The 22370-nt window shown below is 35.1% G+C and overlaps 1 protein-coding gene across 2 annotated transcripts in view; it reads right to left on the bottom strand.

Moving 5' to 3' along the window:
- LOC123681613 (protein yippee-like 2) overlaps nucleotides 1-22370 on the bottom strand; it is a 148158-nt gene that overhangs the window by 75789 nt on the left and 49999 nt on the right. The window contains exon 1 of one of the 2 annotated variants that reach the window (XM_045619808.1): nucleotides 14219-14357. The exons of the other annotated variant lie outside the window; for it this stretch is intronic. Within the exon in view, the coding sequence (XP_045475764.1) occupies nucleotides 14219-14271 (53 nt within the window). The 5' untranslated portion in view covers nucleotides 14272-14357. Of the gene's footprint in view, nucleotides 1-14218; nucleotides 14358-22370 lie in introns of those variants that run through there. 2 annotated transcript variants of the gene reach the window in all.

The following is a 22370-nucleotide window of genomic DNA, read 5'->3' as shown; positions in this document are numbered from 1 at the left end:
TTGTCACATATCGACGCAAAAATTCAGGTTTATTGCACTTAAACAGCTTCAAACTCTGCTCCAAATCATTAACACGTTGTTGCTTTTGATAGGTTGTGAGCTCACGCGGCACCCATTTTGCACACAGCTTTCTCATGTACGAATATTCGTGAATGATATGATGTACAGGGTGGGCAAATTTCGATGTTTTAGCACTACAACTTTTAAACCAGAGGTGATAGACAAAATCTGATACCCTTTTCTCGATCTCTTTTTCTGAGAAACTATCAAGGGTAGTATTCATTTTTGGCCACCTTCTTTTGTTTTCGAGTTATAAGCGAAAATTGGAAAAATGGCGATATAGAAAAACATTCATATCTCCGTTGATATTGATGATAGAGCTCTGAAATTTAAACATTATACAGGCACTTTTTTACGTAGAATCCAGTGGCGTACTCGTCTTTTCAAAAGGGCTTTTAATTACGGAGCTATGACCCAAAGTTATGTTTTTTTAAATGGGAACACTATATTTCTGTGACATTTTTTGAAAGCTTAATTTTTCCTGATTTCAAAAATGTATAACATCATATGGTTCGTATCAATATAAATAATAGAAAATGGTCAAAAACCTTTTTTTACCTAAGATTCTCATTATTTCTATGGTTTCAACTGTTGACGAGCACATAAAAATTGAGCTTCATAAAACAAGAGTAGTGTCCTTCCATCAATCTGATTATTTCTATGCTTTTTACTAATTTATACAAAATTCGAATCTAGGTATATTTTATAAATTTTTCATCTAAAATAGATTCGGAAATAACGAAAAGATCCACAGGATCGATTGTTTCAATCGAAAGAGTTGTAATGAGATGGATGCATCAGAAGATTATTTTCATAGGTCTCCAGATTGAATACGCACAGTTTATTCAAAGTCACTTGAACTATTCCATAAAAACTCTTGGCCATAGATGCACCTTTGAAGTGGATACCGCGATCTGCAAAATACCGGGGTTTATCTAAAAGTATTGTTAGGCAATAAATTCACTGGGTCCAAAGGAATTTCTGGAAACTTGGACAAACCTTGTATAATTGAAATATTCATCTTCCTCCAAGTGACTTTGGATATACTATACCAATCCATTTCAAATAGCACATGAAACAATGCATATATGATTGAACAATTTAATTACGAAGGGAATTAGTAAAAATCATAGAAAAAATCAGATTAACGGAAAGACACTTCTCTTGTTATAGGAAGCTCAATTTTTATGTGCTCGTCAACAGTTGAAACCATAGAAATAATGAGAATCTTAGGTAAAAAAAGGTTTTTGACCATTTTCTATTAATTGTATTGATACGAACCATAGGATGTTATATATTTTTGAAATCAGAATCTTTTTTCAAATAAAAAAAGTAGCTACACTCACAACGCAATATCCCACAAACTAATGATCGGACTGCTGTCAAATTTCGACACGTATCGTTTTAAGGTTGGTTCTAGCTAAAAATCATATGGATTCAATACTAGCACTGCCATCTGTGCATCAAACCAGGGACTTTTCAATTGCTCTAATCTATACAGTTCTATGGTCTCCACTAGCGCAATTGGCGTCAAGTCAGTGCGAATCCCAATTTTTTTTAAATAACTCAATATCGGTTACTACAGACTTCAGCTGGACAAAACGATCGTTTCCTTTTCCATATAGATCCCACGACCATGTAAAGCCGTCCCGAAAGATAGTGGTACGATCTAAAATTCCAAAAACGCACGTTTCGATAACTCAATCTAGTCCGGGAATGGCGGAAGACAAACCTCCCTTGTCTCGTCTGCGATTCCCGCTGTTCGATTCTGCAGCCAGAGACAAAGCGACTCGATTAACCCAGTTAATTAGCTTGGCTAGACTCGTCGCGATCGAACAATGCCTCGTTTATAATCAGACGATGCTCCTACAACACCGCGAGGGTTGTGCGACCCAAGAATTACTCACGCAACATGTTCAATTACGCATCTTCCAATCGGAAGTTTCGACGGAATTAAGTGATCGATTCATTTGGGGGGCGGCAATTCGGCCCAGTTTGCTGGCCGTCTTTTCATTAGAGATGAGCGATACCGTGATTTCCAAATCACGTTGTGAAACGTTACTTTATGATATCAGTGAAATTAAAGCGTGACCTGATCACTGCTTAGGAATCGGATTCGGTTGCATTCCGTGTTGTGCTTTCTATCAGTATTTGTATGAATTACCCAAATTTTAGCTCGTTTATCTCTGCACCTTGAATTGATGGTATTTTCTGTTAATTCCTAGCAGGGGTAAATAATTCTTTGGAGTGTACAGATTTGTGAAATATTTATGGATATGAATAATTTTGGACATCGAATAAAAATAATACACACAAATTAAAACGAAAATATACATTGATATTGCATTAGTTGGGGTGTAACAGTGAAGCGACTGTTGCAGGTGTCCCTATTTGAGGGGAGGCAGTTCAGCCCAGTTTGCTAGACGCCTTTTTATATTTCTTCCTTGATTCTTTAAAACAACATAAGGTTGATCCGCTCCGCTGCATTTGTCAACACTCCCTGCAATAATAATCCCCACACCGCCTTTTCTAAGCCGCCTATATTAGGCCAATTGAAAAGTCCCCGGTCTGATGCACAGATGGCGGTGCTATTATTAAATCCATATGACTTTTAATTAGTACCAAGCTTTAAACGATACGTGTCAAAATTTGACAGCAGTCCGACCATTAGTTTGTGAGATATTGCGTTGTGTAAATATTTTTGTTATTTGAAAAAAGATGAAAAAAAAATCTCCACACCGCCTTTTCTGAGCCGCCTAGGCCAATTGAAAAGTCCCCGGTCTGATGCACAGATGGGGGTGCTAGTATTAAATCCATATGATTTTTAGTTAATACCAAGCTTTGAACGATACGAGTCAAAATTTGACAGCAGTCCGGCCATTACTTTGTGAGATATTGCGTTGAGTGTAGCTACTTTTGTTATTTGAAAAAAGATGAAAAAATAATTTCGTGTGCTGATAAAATATTGCTTTTTGAAGGTAAAATATACAGTTGAAACAAAATCTTGGCTTGATGAAGAGTTTTCTGGGTCTGCACCAGGAAAATCAACCATCATTGGTTGGTATGCTAAGTTTAGACGTGGTGGAATGAGCACCGAAGACGGCGACCGCAATGGACGAAAAAATTCAAAAATGTTCACAAAATAATTTTGAATGACCCTAAAGTGAAGTTGATCGAGATAGCAGACATTGTGAAGATATCATCTGAACGTGTACATTATATCATTCACGAATATTTGTACATGAGAAAGCTGTGTGCAAAATGGAAGCCGCGCGAGCTCAGAATCGATCAAAATCAACAACGTGTTAATGATTCTGAGCAGTACTTGAAGCTGTTCAAGGTCAATAAACCTGAATTTTTGCGTCGATATGACAATGGTTAAAACATGGCTCCATCATTTCACTCTGGAGTCCAATCGACAGTCAGCTGAGTGGACTGCACACGATGAACCGAATCCAAAGCGAAAAAAATCACAACAGTCAGCTGGCAAGATTATGGCATCAGTAGGGATGCGCAAGGTATAATATTCATTGATTACCTCCAAAAGGGCCTGACCATCAACAGCGATTATTATATAGCGTTATTGGATCGTTTGAAGGATGAAATCGTTAAAAACGGCCCCCTTTTGAAGAAAAAAAGGTGCTGTTTCATCAAGACAGTGCGCCGTGTCACAAATCAATGAAAAAAATGGCAAAATTGCATGAATTGGGCTTCGAATTGCATCTGTATTCACCGTATTCGCCAGATCTGGCCCCAACGACTTTTTCCTGTTCTCAGACCTCAAAAGAATGCTTGCTGGAAAGAAATTTAGCGCCAATGAAGGAGTCATCGCCGAAACTGAGGCCTATTTTAGAACGAAAGACAAATCGTACTACAAAAATGGTATCGAAAAGTTGGAAGATCGCTGTAACGTCCTCAAAGGCAACTATGCTGAATAATAAAATCGAATTTTTTCCAAAAGAAGTGTTTGACTATGGTAGACCGGGGACTTTCCACTTGGCCTGTTATATTAAATAACACATGGCAGCCCAAGAAATTTAAACAGAATTATCTGTTATCCTCATTGGAAGATGGATAAAATCATTATGTATTTCACAAAGACGAAAAAACGTCAAAACTTTCGCTTTCGAATAATTTGGAAAAAGATGTTTACACATTCAACACATGAAAAATTCCTACGATTTTGCATTCGCAACTGATGGTTACAGCTGAATGCCAAATGTTTGCAGTGTACTACTATACTATAAGTTGAAGATACTACCTTCAAAACTAATCGTTTGATCTATGCAGTTCTAAACTGGTTCCGAACTACTTCCAAATGAAGCGATCACTTAATTTCGTCCAAACTTTCGATTGAAATAAACATTGAAAAAAGCAATTTAGACTATTATGCAACTATAGAGGGTATCCCAGAATAACCACGTCAAAAGAAAACGGAATATAAATCAGAATGTGCTCTACCTGATGTGAAAAAATGTTTTATCTGAACGTCTCACAGTTTTAGTTATAGATATAGATGTTATGAAAATTCACATTTTCACTAAACATTAAATATCTCGAAAAGATAGAGCACATTCTGATCTACATTCCGTTTGACGTGGTCTTTTCGAAACACCCTGTAGATATCCATATTTCTAGACATTGCAAGAAATAGAAGGAAACAATAGAGAGGCTATGAAAAGAACGAAATCGGTTTTTGTCAGATTTTCCCAGATGTCTTCATTTCTACCGAAATCCTCGTAAGCACCTAACATTCCCCGCCTTCAATACATTCAAGATTGCTCCTCTGGAATGCGAGCTGGCATTCGAACATGACTAGGAATCTCCTTGAATATTTAAACGGTCCATACTAGGGATGTTTATCGTTCGACATTGGTCGCGACGGTTGTTGCCCCAGCAAGGATACAAAATACGAACTTTTTCTCCGCTCGCATAGAATTTCTGGGAATTCTGTTTATCGAACTTATTCCGGAATGATAGGATACTGAACGATATGAAAAGTTGGATCTGGATATTTACAAATACCGTTTTTTTGGCGTGGGCGAGTCTAAAAAGAAAAAGAGTTTGAGGTTGAGTGGCTGCACCACAATTTCCCAACTGAATGAACGGAATATTTTGTTTTTCTCCGATTGACAGCAAATATTAATTTCGCGGTCACATATCAATCAGTAAAGTATTACTTTTCCTGCCTAGGCAGCAAAGTGATTATTTTGAATGGGAATAAAACATTCGACATTTTCTGACAATCAATATTTTTTTGCCACCTCCCTTATATCTGGAGGAGTAAGTACCTCTAAGTCGCTATCACTGACCATAATACGAATATATCCGATATTTTTCCAAAAAACTGCATTACTGGACTCCACCTCTTCTCAAATTGGTTTTTTTTCTTTGTAAAATTATTTGTATTGATTTTGTATTGTGGGAATAAAGTCAATTATTATTATTATATTTCATAAATTGTTACACTACAATAATTATGGACATACATGTAGGGTTTTTATATGGTTGTCTAGGGGTTTATATAAAAGGCCGCCGGAACTTAACTATTGTTTATTTACACAATATACAATTCAACTTCAATTGAATGTACAGCCACTGAACTTTCGTCAACTATCGAAGTTATTTTATTCCGTCTAATTCTTAATCGTCTAATTGTCTAATTATCGAATTTTCTAACTCGCTGCGTCTACTATTTTACGTCGAACTCTATGCGTCTATCACGTCGAATTCTTTAACCTTTCCCGTCTCGTCTCTAATAATCTATAACGTCGAATCCTAACTATGTCCGTCTACTATCTTACGTCGAATTCCACCCTCGTTCCAGTATCGTACCTCAGTCCTTAAGTTTCAAGTACCTATTCCCCTTACGTCTTCCTATATCGATAAATCTGCATGGTGCAACCTTTTAGGGTCGATCGTGAAGTTCTCGTTTCGTAAAGTCAGTAGCGTATCATTCAGTCGGGTGTTAAGAATTTGGATCCCACATACATTTCCATAGCAGGAAAATGAAAAAATTGTGGGAATTATAATAATTTGCAAATACAATATCCTACATATATCATTATAAACAATCGAAAAATAAATTATATGTTCAACTCGGCAGCAAAGTCGACTGATTGCCTTGGCTGAATTCCTAGCCTCGCTATGCGGATTCGCCCCTGTACGTGCCACAAAAGCAACAAAACAATCGCAATTTTGCAAAAAAAGTTTACTGGCTGTGTTATTTTTCGATTCGATGGGGTGATTACAATTGTCCACCATGGTCTTGTGATTCAACAAATTCAGACTTCTTTCCTAGGGATCACGTGAAAGATTAGGTCTAATAATGCTCAACTATCGATTTAAGACCTTAAAGATGAAATTGGTGAAATTTTGATATTTTTCGGCACCTTGCAAGTGCCACCTTTACCACGACTTAGTTACGGCCCTGTTTGCTCCTCTCAAAACATTTGACCATAGACATAAAAAAGTTTTCGCAATAAAAACTGTTTTAAAAATCAACTCGCCCAGCTAGTTCATAAATAGCACTTTCCCTTCAAACATAACTGCAAGATCTGAACCTTGAAGTAGGGATGGGCAGTAAATATCGATATATCGAAATATCGATATTTTTTCAAAAAATTTTCGGTAAATATCGTCGATATTTTCCAATTCGATACTATCGATTGCCGATATTTTTGCAACCGATATAATCGATATATTTATATAGAGTTCAGAGTATCAAATTCGATATTTTTTTATATTTCGCATTATGATTTTGACCTCACGAAATATATTATACTTTAGTTCCAATAGTCGAAAATCCTGATTTAGCGGACTATAAAATAAATATCGAATTTTTTCGATATATGTAGCAGTTTTGAAATTCTACTCATCGAAAATAAAAAGTTATGTCTCGATCTTGCTGAAAGCTCAAGAAAAAAAGACAATGAAATTGTAATAAAATTTAACGGCTGTTGTTAAATACCTTTCTTTCTGTACATAAACGTCCTGAACCATTTTGCTGGAGTTTCCCTTTTACCCAAGGTCTATAGATTTAGTGTAATCTATAGACCTTGCCTTTTACCTACCCCATATTAACCCATACAATAAGAAGCATTTTCAGTTTTGAAATTCTACATATTGAAAGATGGCAAAACTACTAAATATGATGTTTTCAACTGAATCTGGTCACGATGAAACTGGATTTTCGTCTAATGGAATTAGAGCATAATATGTTTCGTGTGGTCAAAATCATAATGCAAAATATTAAAAAATATCGAATTTGACACTTTCACATAAATATCGAGTATTTTCGATATGTAGTAAGTACCTACTGCATTTTGAAAATATTTTATAAAAATGGAAGCAAACTACTAGATGTGTTTTCAACTGAATCTGGTCACGATGAATCATAATGCGACATATTGAAAATATCGAATTTGAAACTCTGAAATACCTAAATATCGAAATGTAAATCGCAAAACAGAAATTCTGCATACCGAAAATATTCCATGAAATGGGAGCAAACTACTAAAAATCTGGAATTTCGACTAATGGAAGTAGATCAAAATATGTTTCGTGTGGTCGAAATCATAATGCGAAATAATGAAAACTACTAAATATATATTTTCAACTGAATTCCGTCATCTGAATCTTATTATTCTCCTCTATGGTAGAAAAACTTTATTAATTCAACAAAATTTTTCCACACTAAAATATTACAGCGATATATATCGATAAATATCGATAAATATCGATATTTTTACTCTAACATATTTCGATACATTTCGATAGTGCCAGAAAATATCGCTACAATATATATCGATAGTTTTCTGTTCCTTGCCCATCCCTACCTTGAAGTAATAAACGTTTATTACTCTGAGGTTTGAACCTAGGCTGAACCATTGTTTCTCGCAAAACGTAGGCAACCTAAGCGAAGGTACCGCTCTATCCTTAGGTAGGAGCGATAAAGTTGCCAAACGTTTTGAAAAGCGTGAAAGTAAAAACTAACCGTCATGGTGCACAAAATTGCATTTGAGCACGAACACGTCGTTAGTGAGTCAAACTTTTTTCTTTTGAGACCTCTGCTCGGAGTTGAGAGTGCTCATAAATCAAGAATTCAACTTGTTTGCACTGCTCGGTCGTGCAAAAAATAGTCGTTTTGCTTCTCAAAATATAGTGCTTATTAAAATATAATAAATTCATTTTAGCAATGGTGAAATTTTAGTACCAACTAAAACTAGGGATATTTGCTAATTTGTTCGCCCTGCTGTTACCAATTGAAAATGTTGACGATGTGTCATTTTGATTGTAATTAAAATTTGAGTTTTAATTTCAATCATCCAAGATAGGTTTATACATTTCTTTTGAGAACCACCAAATTTTCGAAAATTCAAAGCGTAAGAATATTCTCCTCTATTTCGGTCATTATACCACAAATTTAGAATGGATTTTTATAAGTTTCATTCATGATTTTTTCAAATTACCTGCAGAAACTATTTCAATACTCTTTTCAAAAATAGGTTCATAAGAGTTGGTAAGGCCATTAGCAGTTTATGATTGATATACAGGATATTCCAACATTGACCCGACGCTGTATTACGGTTAAGCGTTGGAATTTTCGATTATTTTTTAGACAGACGATCACTAGGCTTCACTAGATGTATATTCTCAAATCATTTGAAAATACACAGGACACACCAAAAAATATAAATGACTAAACATATATTTTTTTTTGTGGAACACACAATTTTTTATTTTTGAAATTGCATGAAATAAATAAACCAAAGTTTGTTCAAAGTTGCATATGCTTAAAACTTACCGTTTTTGAGATATTTAAATTTTTCATGAATTGAAGTGTCTTCGTAAAATCGTAATAACTTCGAAATGAATGAATTATATGAATGAGATTTTGAAAGTGGACACTGGAAGAACGAAGGTGGGTACACTGACTTTTTGATAATAATTCAGAACTCTACGGGGTGTTCAAAATGAGACGATTCAAGCGTTAATATCGAAGTTATTGCAAATGGCATACTCTGTATTTTATTCTTTATTAGGTAGCATCTTCGATAAAATATCTACCAAATGATAAAATAAAATATGGGGTATGCCATTTGTAATGAGTCCGATATTAACGTTTGAATCATTTCATCAATTCATCGGTTAATCGTCTCATTTTGAACACCCAGCAGAATTCTAAATCAGAAAGTCTGTATACTTCCACTCTTCTAGTATTCACTTTCGAAATCTAATTCAAATAGATTCATTTATTTCGAAGTTTTCCCAAAGACCCTTTTAATAATGAGGAATCTGAATATCTAGAAAACGGTTAGTTTGAAGCATATGAAACGTCGAACAAACTTGAGTTCATTTATTCCATGCAGTCCGAAAATTCAATGAAAAACAGGAGGTTCCCTAAGAAAAAAACATATTTTTGGTACAACAATTCGAGAATACAGCTCTAATGGAGTAAGTGTTACTGTGTCGAAAAAAATTTCAGCGAAATCTGCGGACATATAGAAAAATATAAGTATAAACGATACCACAAAAATATCAATGAAACAAAACAAATATAAATAAAATTGAAGGAATATGGATAAAACCATAAAGCGTAACGATAAAATTGTAACAAATAGAAATGAAGATAAAACAACGTGAATAAAATAATATGGCAAAGCGAGGAAAAAAACACATTCTGAAAAAGAAGCGAATAAACGTTTTATGGAGTATAACTAACATATCACTGATGTGTTCTACAAAACTTTCCACCCCCAAAAAAAATCGCCCTATCTACGAACATCGATAGGCGATATCGGCCCTTAATCGAGCCGTAGCTCGGAATAACCCACATCTCGCCTTTGTTCGAAAAGTGCATCCCGCGATTCCGGCGGCGACCGTAAAAACGACGTCAAAAGAACCGCCCTTGAGTCCGAAATGGGGCGGCGGAAGCACCCCCACCTGACCCAGATACGGGCGATTTCCGCGACCGCCGGATCTCGCGCGCGGGCGAAATGCAGCGTAATGTCGGACGAACGACGACTGTACGTTGTCACGTTCCTTCTTCTCATAGCCCCCCCTGCGTATCGATTGTCCCCCCGTTGTTGGGGAAGGTCACGTTGGTGTCGCGAGTGGGCGAGATGGATGTAGGTGTATACGGGGTTGATGAAAAAAAATGTAGATGTTACAATGTGGTTTACAAGACCGCAGCCAAGGGGGGTCCGATGGGGGTATAGAACCCCCCCTTGAATTTTTTAAGAAATACAGTAATCTTATTTCACCGAAAATACTCTCAACTCTCATTTTTAATTGCATATTCAGAGGTATAGTAAATCCAAAGTCACTTGGAGGAAGCCAGAATATTTCGATTATACAAGGGTTGTCTAAGTTTCCAGAAATTCATTTGGGGACAGTGAATTTATTTCCTAACAAATTTATTTATTTCAAATAAACCCCGATATTTAGCGGATCGCGGTATCCACTTCAAAGGGACATCTAGCCAAGCATTTTTATGGAATAGTTCAAGTGACTTTGGATATACTATATTTCTTAATTCATACGTTCATTTGGTGTATAGGGTGTTCCAAATTTGTTGTGAGGGAATCTCAGAATCCCTTTGGCATATTTTCGAGCTCGATTTTTGGGAGGATCAATTTGGTGTAAACCACAACCTCATATATTCAAATGTTTTCAGAATATAAGAGGAAATTGGAAAATGACGTGAAAAGAAAAGTTCTCATAACTTCTTTATTTCTGATACCATTATGTTTACAACTTTGCTTCCGCCGTTTTGCAATAGATGACTGTAGCGGTAAGTGATAGTAGAAATAAATAGATCGTAGGTGTCATACAATAAGCTTAGGTATTTATAAACATAACGCCAACGAAATATTAGTCGATTTGTGTCTGCAACATAAACTGATTCTCGATTAAACATGTCAGCTTACTAGCCAAATTTTTGTGATTTGCGGGAGGTATTAATTTTCAGCTTTAATATGAAGGAATCTGCGGCTGAGGCTCATCGAATGCTCTCAAATACCTATGGTGAGGCCGCTATCAGTGAAAGGACGTGCCGAGAGTGGTTTCAACGCTTCAAAAACTGTGATTTCGACGTCAAAGACCAGGGAAGATGCAGAATTGGAGGCGGTTCTTGATCAAGACTCGTGTCAAAAGCAACAAGAATTGGCAGGATTGAAGGAATGGCGCAACAAGCCATTTCAAAACGCCGAAAAGGTGAATGAATCAGAAACAAGGAAATTAGAGATTGAGTTGAAGACGAGAGATGTTGAACAGCGTTTGCTGTGAACATCTTCTTACAAGGCAAAGACGGAAAGGATTTCTGCATCGAATTCTGACTGGAGACGAAAAATAGGTCATTACTATAATCCCAAGCGCAGAAAATCATGGTGATATCGCGGTTATGCTTCGACGTCGACGGCCAAACCGAATATTCACAGTTCCAAGGTCATACTTAGTGTTTGGTGGGACCACCTCGGCGTAGTATATTATGTGTTGTTAAAAGCGACTGAAACACAATCGCTCGAACGCAATTGAGCCGAGCATTGAAAGACAAACGTCCACAATACAACGAGAGACATGACGAAGTGGTTTTACAGAATGGCAATGCTCGACCCCCTTTTGCGAATGTGGTCAAGACATACTTGGAAAAGTCTGAAGTTCACAGATTATGATAGATAGGCACAGTTGTTTAGAGTTGTGACAGTGTTGTGCAATTTAGATATCATGTTATATTCTTATTTTGGAAAAGGGAAAACAACAAATTATTTCTTATTACAATTTTTATGATTTTATTCGAAAAAACAAATGTTGGTATTATAACTTCGATACTTATTTTGATAAAAAACAAATGATTACACCAATGGATTCTACTAAAAAATATAATGTTTTATGTCATGTTCATAGCAGTAATAATAAATAAATTATGAGAACTTTTCATTTCATCATCATTTTTCAATTTTCTCTTAGAGTTTCCGAGATATCGAATTTTTCTTGGAAACGGACTATTTATTTATTGCTCTGAAACCGGTCGAGTTATTCGAATAAAATTTAATTGGTTTCAAGAAGAAGTTATTGCGCATTTATTGACATGCAATTATGAATTTTATGTTCATCATTGGCGCACAAACTGTGTAAACTGCTGGAATAGTTCGAGCTAAAAATCATTTTTGAATTCTTCATTCAATTTGTGACCTTTCCTTTTTTCGTATATTAAAAATAAAAAATCTCAAGGCGTATTTTTTTTCCTTCAATAAATTATCTATTATTAGACAGTTATTGATAATGTATTAAAGTTGAGTCAGTTGAGATGGTTTATTTTTTTGCATGAAAATGGCGGATTATACGAAAAAAGGCATGGGGTATTTTTGTTTTCTGCATTAAAGGAATTTTTTTGAATTTTATGAATGTTTCGTCAAGGAATTTTGGTGGCAAAGCTTTGATTCGGATTTAGCACCCCGAAAAACATATAAAATCGAAGAAATCAAAAGTACCTCAAAAATTTCCAGTGAAAAACACATTTTGACTGGACTATAGTTTGAAATTTAATTTGTGCATGTAAAATTATCACTCGAATGTTCATGCGAAATTCGAATCATAAGAGCTTTTCATCTAGATAAAGTAGTCGACAAATTATCTCATCTCATATAATACAAACAACAGGACTGTGGTCTCCGATAGGAGTATTATTGACGAGCTTGCAAAAGCTCCTGATACAAAGTCAATGCTTTCTTTAAATTTTCATTCAATCTCATCGTATATTATGTAGACTGAACAAAAGGTTTTTAAAGATATTATTTAAACAAACTTAAACAACGATGAAATACCTCGTTAACTCATCCAGTTCTTCAAAATGCTACTTCATTGTAGTAATTTGGCAAACAAGAGCCATAAAATCGTCGTAGATCTTCATTTTGAATGCATAACAAAATTCCATGAACCATAATTTCAATTTAAAAAACAAGAAGAAACATATTTTTTATTAGCTTACCGTTCGAGATCAATATCCCAGTGGCGGCGAGTACGACAACAATTGTTTCCCATATTTTTACACAAAATTCCAGAGAGATGTTCACTAGATAATTATAACCGTCGAACTGAGTCCAAGAGAGACCAGCATGGCTTCAAAATGGAACCAGGTAGAAACAAGTTGTCAAAGTAGTAAAGTACCAAAATGTTATCGCAATGAGGTCTTGAGATAAGGGTTTCACAATTACCACCTTTCACAGTCAGTTCAGGTAGACATAATAAGAGCTATTGCTATTGACAATAAACGTTTGAGAAAAAGGAATGAACAAATTTATAAGATTCAAAAGACATTATTCTACTAGGTTAGGTTAGGTTATTGATACGCAAATAAAAATTTATAGACGTTTCTCATTATCCACAAAATTCTACTCCAATAGAAACAACTCCTTCAAATTTTCTAGAGCATTAAAAAATATTTTACAGTGATAAATCTACCTCGGGATATATACGCCCAATATATCATATGTTTTATCATTAAATTTAACAGTTATCATCAAGAGAAGTGAATTATATCTCGTTTTTTATCTCTCCCTGATAGTTTACAATCTGAATCGCTTTGAAATCATTAATGCTGGATCTAGTCTGTGATTATTTCCAATCTATTTCTGAATAACATGCTTTCAATTTTCGTTTATTAATTTATGATATGAATGAAGTATTCAGATATTCAGTCCAAAATAGTCGTAATATAGTTAGCTATACTGAATGAAAATTCGAACAAATAGGGTTTTCATCATCATAGAATCAATAAATATGTGGATGTAATTAATTCTCGAATAAGTTCATCATGTTTATGTTGGAAATAATAACTGATATTCAGAATTCAAATTGGATTGCAAACACACACAACCCTAATTATAAATATGTTTCAAATAAAGGGTTGTATTTGTTTAACATCCATATTGAAGAATTGTAGTCATTTTCCTTGTAAATATATGCATAACTCTATTTTAACTCCTTTTTCTTTTCCGAAATACATGTAGGTATGAATTTTAGTAATCCACTAGTTCGATTTTGGTTAAAAGTTACAAAACATACCTCGAGTTTTTCTTCTTAAAAAATCCTTGAAGATACACATTGAACTTTGTAAGCAACCAGTTCGATTTTGGTTAAAATTTACACAACATACCTCGAGTTTTTCCTCTTAAAAAAGTCTTGAAGATACACATTGAACTTCAACATTGTTGTTAGATCTTGGACTGTCACTAAGTGTCAAAAATTTCGTTTCATTCATTTCATATCCAAGATAACTCGAAAAGATAGTCGTTTTGGAACGTTTGAATACTTTATATGAATTACCCAAATTGATGATTACTATCACTTCTCATTTAACAGATGTTTTTCAATATAATTTTATGACATAGCAACTACACTCAAAGTTTTTGGTTTTTTGTGAAGAAAAGAAAAATCGTAAATGTCTTGTGAAGTAATTGAAGAAAATAACTATTTTCTCATGACCTCTGAGTTTTCCAGATTTATCACTAGTTGAATTTAATTTGGATTTAGAAACCTAATTGATATTAAGCTCACATTTTCGAAGCTTGAAATGACTTTATTTCGTGAATCATTCATTTTCTTGGAAAGTTTTTGAGTTTCCGATTTTGTCCAAAAATCCCATAATTCAAAAGTTATTCAGCAAAGCAGCAGATCATAATTTTGATATCGAATGCAGGTAGATATTTTCATAGCTTCAGTTCAAATTAGGCAATTATTTCTATTAATAACGCTTGGGCTCGTTCAAGGAATTTTCAACCTCCCAATTCGTTCTGGGAAGTGTGAAATGTCAAATTTGTGCACTCGTTCGAGTGATTATTTCGCCCAAATGTCTGCAATTTGGTGGTTTTAAGTCGAAACGAGGAGGTTGAACTTACAGCTGAAGAATTCGTGGTCAAATTTGGTTATGTTCAGTCAGATGTAGATTTAACTTTCTAATAGAAATATTAGAAAACTTGATTTAACTTGGAAGTTTGAAATTGGATTGGATTTAGATTTAGATAAGATTGATTGGTTTTCCAATAGGAACAAGTTAAAATGGTTTTAATGGAAACACCGCGTATTATTTTGAAATTTTTCATGTCATTTGTGTTCAGTAGATTATGCCATTTAAGTATGGAAATATAGATGCTTTCAGTAGGCAAATTTTGTCCCCAACATAAACTATCAAATTTGACATGAAGCGCGCGGAAATGAAAACATTTCAGTGATACGATATTTCACTCAATTCACGAACTTCTCCACAAAGAACGCACTTCTTATGTCCCATAGTGAATCAAAGTTTCATATTAACTCAAAATATATTGAAATAAATACTTAAATATATCAGAAATTCAGAAAACAAACTTCAAGCGCGCCAAACGACGTGAAACAACCGATGACATTAGGAGAGCAAAAGTTGCCAAACCTTGGATTTCAGCAGGTAGATACAGAAAATAATAAATATCCTGCTCATTGTAAATTCGATAATCAGGAAAAATATATCCAAATATTCAAATTTGCATATTTAATTGAGAATCACTCAAATAAATATATTCCATTCAAAATAATATTCATTCATAATGATATATGTAGTAAAATTGTGGGTTTGAAAATATATCCACAATCTGACAACGTAATCTTACCAGGTTGGGGACATGTAAAAATTGCGTATACTTCCTCTATATATATATATATGTTCACTTCTCTATGGTCTCGATAAATTCAATCGAAATCAAACTGAATAGTTTTTTTTTTTAATTACGAAAGAGAGAAGAATTATCTAAAATTTCGAATTATTCAATTGGAAGCACTGGAAAAGTGGATGAATTTTCCTATGGAGTATTACTAAGGCCAGATATTTTTAAGTAGAATAGGTAGATAGAAACATAAGATGAAATAGGATTTGCAGTTCAATGATCACTTCCGTTTCAGACAAACTACGTTTATAAAGAGGAACTGAATATTATCAAAGATATGACCATATAAATGTAACTTAAATAATTTTTATGTTAGTCTATTTTCTTATTGATATTCCAAAACTGACTTACCAAACTTTGAACGCCTTTGTAGGGTGGGCATGCAAATGAATCCAAATCTTTGTGCTAAAAAATTTAATAACAATTCTGCGTTATAATGAATACATAATTCTTGGAACGTAATATAAATTAAAAATACATAACTCTCGTTCTAATGGAAAATCGACCAATCAGTGATTGGACCATAGATGAAGCATTTGACAGGTATGCTAACATCGAAAAACAAATTGTTCCCAAATCGAATATACGGTCTTGAGAAATGTAAACTGACACTATATTTCCAAAAAAAAAGTTGAATAATATATTTCAAAACAAGTTGCAGAATAGGCTCCTATACCAACATGAATGCAAAATTCGAAATTGGAATTCAGTTAAGTTATGTGAAATATTGGCGAAATTCAATGAAAATTTCAGATTATACATACATCCTAGTAACTTTTGTATTGTAAAATGACAGATTACGGAATTTGAATTTGAATCGTACGTTTCGAATTTTGAAATAATTACGCATTGAATTTGTGAATTATGACTGACGAAATCGATTTAATACCACCATGATTAAGAGAAATTGCGAATAATGTTGCAGATAATTTCACTATATCCAAATTATATTATATTGACGTGTGTTAAAATTTGATAGAAACTGAAGTCAGTGTTGACAACCACAGAACGAAAAATATAACTGTAAACAATGCTGTAATGAGTTCATTACAGCACTGTCCTTAGTACTGTAATGAACTCATTACGATACTGAAATAGAAAAAGAAACTTATTATGCAAAATCTTCAAATCAACAGGTTGGAATGATACATTTCCGGACCTACTACAAAACATTTCCATTGTTATTTCAGTGTTAAAGATCTAAACCTTATAAAGAAAAGAACGTTTAGTTTCGTAACATCTAATCTTTTTCAGAAAAACTCGGAGAAACCGCCCACCAACAGTCTCCCTGACAAAGTTCCTATTATTAACCCATCACCAAAAGAACACAAAGAAACACAAGCGGCAAAAGATAACAGACCTCTCGAATCGAAAACCATTCGAGACGTAAAATTCCAAGTATCGTTCAACCGCTCCGACTCCAAACAAATTACGTTCTTGCCTCCCATTTCTCCCGAATTCTTGGAGGGAATTTAGAGGAAATCGTGCTGTTTATCTAGATGGACGATCTCCCGGAACTTTGGGGCAAAACCGTTCCGAAGTTGGCTGCACTGTTCCTGTGGGGTACAGAGGCGTGTTCGTAGGTAGGACATTGCACTCGGCTACCGAAAAACGAGGTAGAAATGAATGGACAAGTTCAAGGTGGCTTGCACTGAAGCGTCCGATTATGTGGGAGGTCAAACAAGGATGTTTATGTACGATGTGTGTCCGAATATTAATGGGACTTGAGATTTCCTTGCTTTTGTTTCCGAGTACTGATTACAAGAAAAAAGGGTACTTATTATTTTTTTTTTCTCTAATTCTGTGGCTAATCCATTCATTCTGCTTCATCTTGAAGTACAAAATCGTGCAAGAATATCTCAGATTCGCACAGATTCCATGGTTATATTTTGTTATTGTATGTTGGTACTCGTAACGCCCATGTCACGGATTTATCTGTTAACTGTCAAATATGTCATACAGAAAGCTTTTCTGTCAACCCACATTTTTCAAAACAAAAATCACTAAACGATATTTATGGAAATCTTACTGTCTGAAATATTTTTCGATCCCTACAACTTCCGGTTAAACCGGAAACAGACTACTATTTTCTTATTTCAAATGGTACACCCTGCATATTAATGCATCATAAGATAGATTTTTTGATGGAAAAAAACTCAAGGGTTCATAAGTTACTGGGAATCTTATGCAAAAGGTGGCAATGAGGAGCCACATTTTTTTAAATATTTTTGCAGAAAAGTTGTTTTCGAAGAAATCTTTTTTTTTTATCCTGTCAATACGTAGTATTGATTTAATGGATTCGGTCCTTATACTTGGCGGAAATTCATTATAAATAAAATAAAACGAAGTAATTTCCACTATGTTATTTAATTGTTAGCAACAATTGTTTTGCCACACTGTGGCTTCATCAGGCTACATTTCTGAACTGATAAGAGTACAAAGGTTTTCGGAATCTTATATAGGAACAAAATTAGCACAAAAATATTCGAAAGGGTATAAATTACAAAGTTATATTGGACCATTTACCGCCTGGGATTTCCAAACTATCGGAAGAAATTCAATAAAGGAGATGAGTTTACATCCGTTTGTTCGTTCAACAGAATATTTTGGGTATTATACCTGTTTATTTCTAGGGATTTAGTTTCTTTATCTAAAGATAAAGAAACTAAATCCGGTGTCTACAAGTTAACCTGTAATGATTGCCCTATGGTTTATATTGGACAAACAGGAAGATCTTTCAATAAAAGGATAAAGGAACACCAAAAGAGTTATACATCTGATAGTTCGTTTTCAACCTACGCGAATCACTTAAAAGAATGGGACCATACCTTCAATAATAACTTTAAAATTCTTCATTTAGAAAACAAGAGCTTAAGACTAACACTCTTAGAATCCCTAGAAATAAACAGGTATAATACCCAAAATATTCTGTTGAACGAACAAACGGATGTAAACTCATCCCCTTTATTGAATTTCTTCCGATAGTTTGGAAATCCCAGGCGGTAAATGGTCCAATATAACTTTGTAATTTATACCCTTTCGAATATTTTTGTGCCAATTTTGTTCCTATATAAGATTCCGAAAATCTTTGTACTCTTATCAGTTCAGAAATGTAGCCTGATGAAGCCACAGTGTGGCGAAACAATTGTTGCTAACAATTAAATAACATAGTGGAAATTACTTCGTTTTATTTTATTTACGTAGTATTGAGACTATTTGCGATTTAACCAAGAATGTTCAGGATGTTTATGAGGTGATCACGAACTTGAACAACTCAAATTCATCGAAACTCAAGATTTTCGAGTTATAACCTATATTTATATTCTTTTAGTTAATTATACATGTTAAAAGAGGGTGGTTATTTAGGCGAAGCCTATACCTAAAATGAAAACTTTAAGAGTATTGAAGAAGAATTCAAAAATGACATACACTTGACCTTTTTTGTTAGTACTTCCGAAAAATAAAAAAAGGAAAATAGTTACAATATAACAAGCAAGAGTTGCGATGATGCATGAAAATAATTAAAAAAAAAAATTTCCATGAAAGATTTTCAAAATGTTATCAATCATTCTGTAGATAGCAATATAACCTATTTTCAAATTCGGTCCTTACGTTTTGAAAACTTCAACTTGAATTTCTCGACAAGATATGCGCATTCCTATTTCAGTTCTTTCACATCTCTGGGCTGTGTTTTATTCTCAACAAACTTGGAAAGTCACCAGAAAAAAACAATAGTGCCCCTTCTGTCAATACATTTCTCTTAGAAATGACCTGGGTGCCACTGGCTATTCTACTCTTTTTTATTTTTCCGAAGTACTACCAAAAAAGATCAAATGTAATGTTTTTTTGAAAAGGCAATCGAATTACCTTTAAAACAAGGTGTCACTGAAATCCCTTCCCATCTAAAATTTTAGTGGTTGCTGTCATCACGCTTACAGGTTTGATCCAAATTAATTGGAACCAACAGTATAAAATGTCTCTCTACGAGCCTCTATTTGCATTTTTGTTATTTTGCATGGAGGCGTCATAGCCAGAATACCAAGATCTTTTCAGTCTGGGTTCTTGGGCACTCGGGAATTAAAGGGAACGAAGAGGCCATCTCACTTGCCAGAAAAGCACAAGAGCACAAACTCTTTTCATTGGCCCGGAACTTTTCTGTGTTATAGAGAAATGAACCTACGAGAAAGATTTTCAGGAGGAAGGAAAAACCAATAAATAAGAGCTTCTTCCTGAGTAAGTTCATTCCAAAAACATTCTTCGACACTGCGAGATATAATCTCTGGATCTTAGCAAGAACTAACACCTCCTCACTGGATTCCTCACAGGTCATTGTCACCTCAGGAGACACCTTATGAGAATGGGTCTAGCAGAAAATGACGAGTGCAGATTCTATGGGAAGAAGGAAGAAACTCCGGATCACCTGGTGACTTATTGCCTTGTCATCACTGGCCAACACAAAATCTGATTTGGACAAGAAACTTGTAAAAGTGAGGAAAAAGCCTCTTTGAAGTCATCCCAGATACTAGAGTTCATTAGAACTCTGGAACTGGAAGGCGAGCTTTAGATCACGTTATGGCTAGAAGAGATCTAATAGGGAGCGACAATAAGGTCACAGTGCAACGAACCCCCTTAATTAAATATAAATCATAATCCTAATGGAGTGTCCTTTCAAATTGACACAAGGAATACAGTAGATAATCAAAACAAGTAATCAAATAGAAGCATAATAGATCTGATAAAACCCTGAAGACAACGAAGAATTTGTCCAGGTATTCTACACTTTGTTTTCTAGTTTTAATCGACAAAAATGTCTTTGTGTCTGTAGGAACTCCATAGAGCCAAGGCATTGATTAAAAACCCGATGTTTTCGCAATTCCCATTTAGACCGACCAGTCTCATCAAGGCTGCATTTTTTAACGAGATCAAAATGATCTCGTCCCGTCCTTTTGAAATTTTCCAGAACAAAAGTCCCCCAGAATTAATGAGTCCGTGATGAAGCTCCACTTTCCAGCTCTCTCGGTCCCCTACAAATGATACTTATTATTCGGTTATGGTCTGCCGTCATCCCTCAGGATCCCTCTATTCCAAATAAACTTTTTATTCCAGCCGGATGCCTCTCAGGATTTCAGGGATGTGTACATAAAGAAGCACCACAATCTATTCGAATTTATCATGCAAACTTGGCATTCCTTCTCTGTGCTCGTCGGCTTGTTTGAATGTTTGGGTCCCTTTCATGGCCATAGTCTCCCGGTTTAGCCAGCTAGTGAATTGGATTGTTTGTCTGCAAATTGAAACCATGGAGCGGGATGGCGTGTTAACGTGGGATTCATCAAGCAATGTGTGGTTTTGGCTCAAATATTTATCGAATAGATTAGGTTTAATTTTGGATTGTCAAGGGGTTCATATTGTTAGGGCTTTGTTGAAGAATTTGAATATTGTATTGAAGCTTTGAATTACTGTAGTAGGTTGTAGATTTTAAGAGTTATTGGTGAAGAATTTTCACTTGTTTTTTTTTGTTACTGTACCAATTGTAGAAACGAAATAATATTTTTTTATTATCATAGTATTGATCAGGTTCAATTTTAGATTGTTAAGGTGTTCATACGGTTGGGGCTTTGATGAAAAATTTGGATATTGTATTGAAGTTTTGAATTACTGTAGTGAATTGTAGATTTCGAGAGTTATTTGTGGACTATTTTTACTTATTTCTTTTTGGTTACTGTAGCGTTTGTGGAAATTAATTGATATTGTTATTATCAGGTGTGTGAATAAGTCTTTCCCGTTTTTTTTCAAATTTTGAGCCTTTATTGTGAAAAAATGGTTACAAATGAATTATTGAAAGTATTGGCCATCGCTAGCTACAACTTTTCCCCATCTTTCTGGCAACATACGAATCCCGTTGCGAAAAAATTCGACCGGTTTGGCCTCTATCCAGTCATCCGCCCATTTTTTGGCTTCCTCGTAGGAATGGAAGTGCTGGTCAGCCAGGCCATGCGTCATCGATCTGAAGAGATGGTAATCAGACGGAGCAATGTCTGGACTATACGGCGGGTGGGGTAGGACTTCCCATTTGAGCGTTTCTAAGTATGTTTTCACCGGCTGTGCAACATGTGGGCGAGCATTGTCATGTTGCAAAATAACTTTGTCGTGCCTGTCGGAGTATTGTGGCCGTTTTTCTCGCAGTGCGCGGCTCAAACGCATCAATTGTCGTCGATAGACCTCACCTGTGATCCTTTCATTCGGTTTCAGAAGCTCATAGTAAACCACACCTAGCTGGTCCCACCATATACAGAGCATGAGCTTGGCGCCATGAATATTTGGCTTGGCCGTCGATGATGATGCATGGCCGGGTAGTCCCCATGATTTTCTTCGCTTCGGATTATCGTAACGGATCCACTTTTCATCGCCAGTCACGATACGATGCAGAAAACTCTTTCTTTTATGTCGCTGAAGCAGCTGTTCGCAAGTGAAAAAACGCCGTTCGACGTCTCTCAGCTTCAGTTCGTACGGCACCCAATTTCCTTGCTTTTGGATCATTCCCATGGCTTTCAAACGCTTGGAACTCCCAATGCTTCAGCAAGTTCTTCTTGCGTTTGACACGAATCTTCA

This window comes from Harmonia axyridis, chromosome 6 (genome assembly GCF_914767665.1).
Source record: "Harmonia axyridis chromosome 6, icHarAxyr1.1, whole genome shotgun sequence".
Taxonomy (NCBI): Eukaryota; Metazoa; Arthropoda; class Insecta; order Coleoptera; family Coccinellidae; genus Harmonia; species Harmonia axyridis.
The sequence above is the reverse complement of the archived record's forward strand: the minus strand, read 5'-3'. Positions and strand labels throughout refer to the sequence as shown.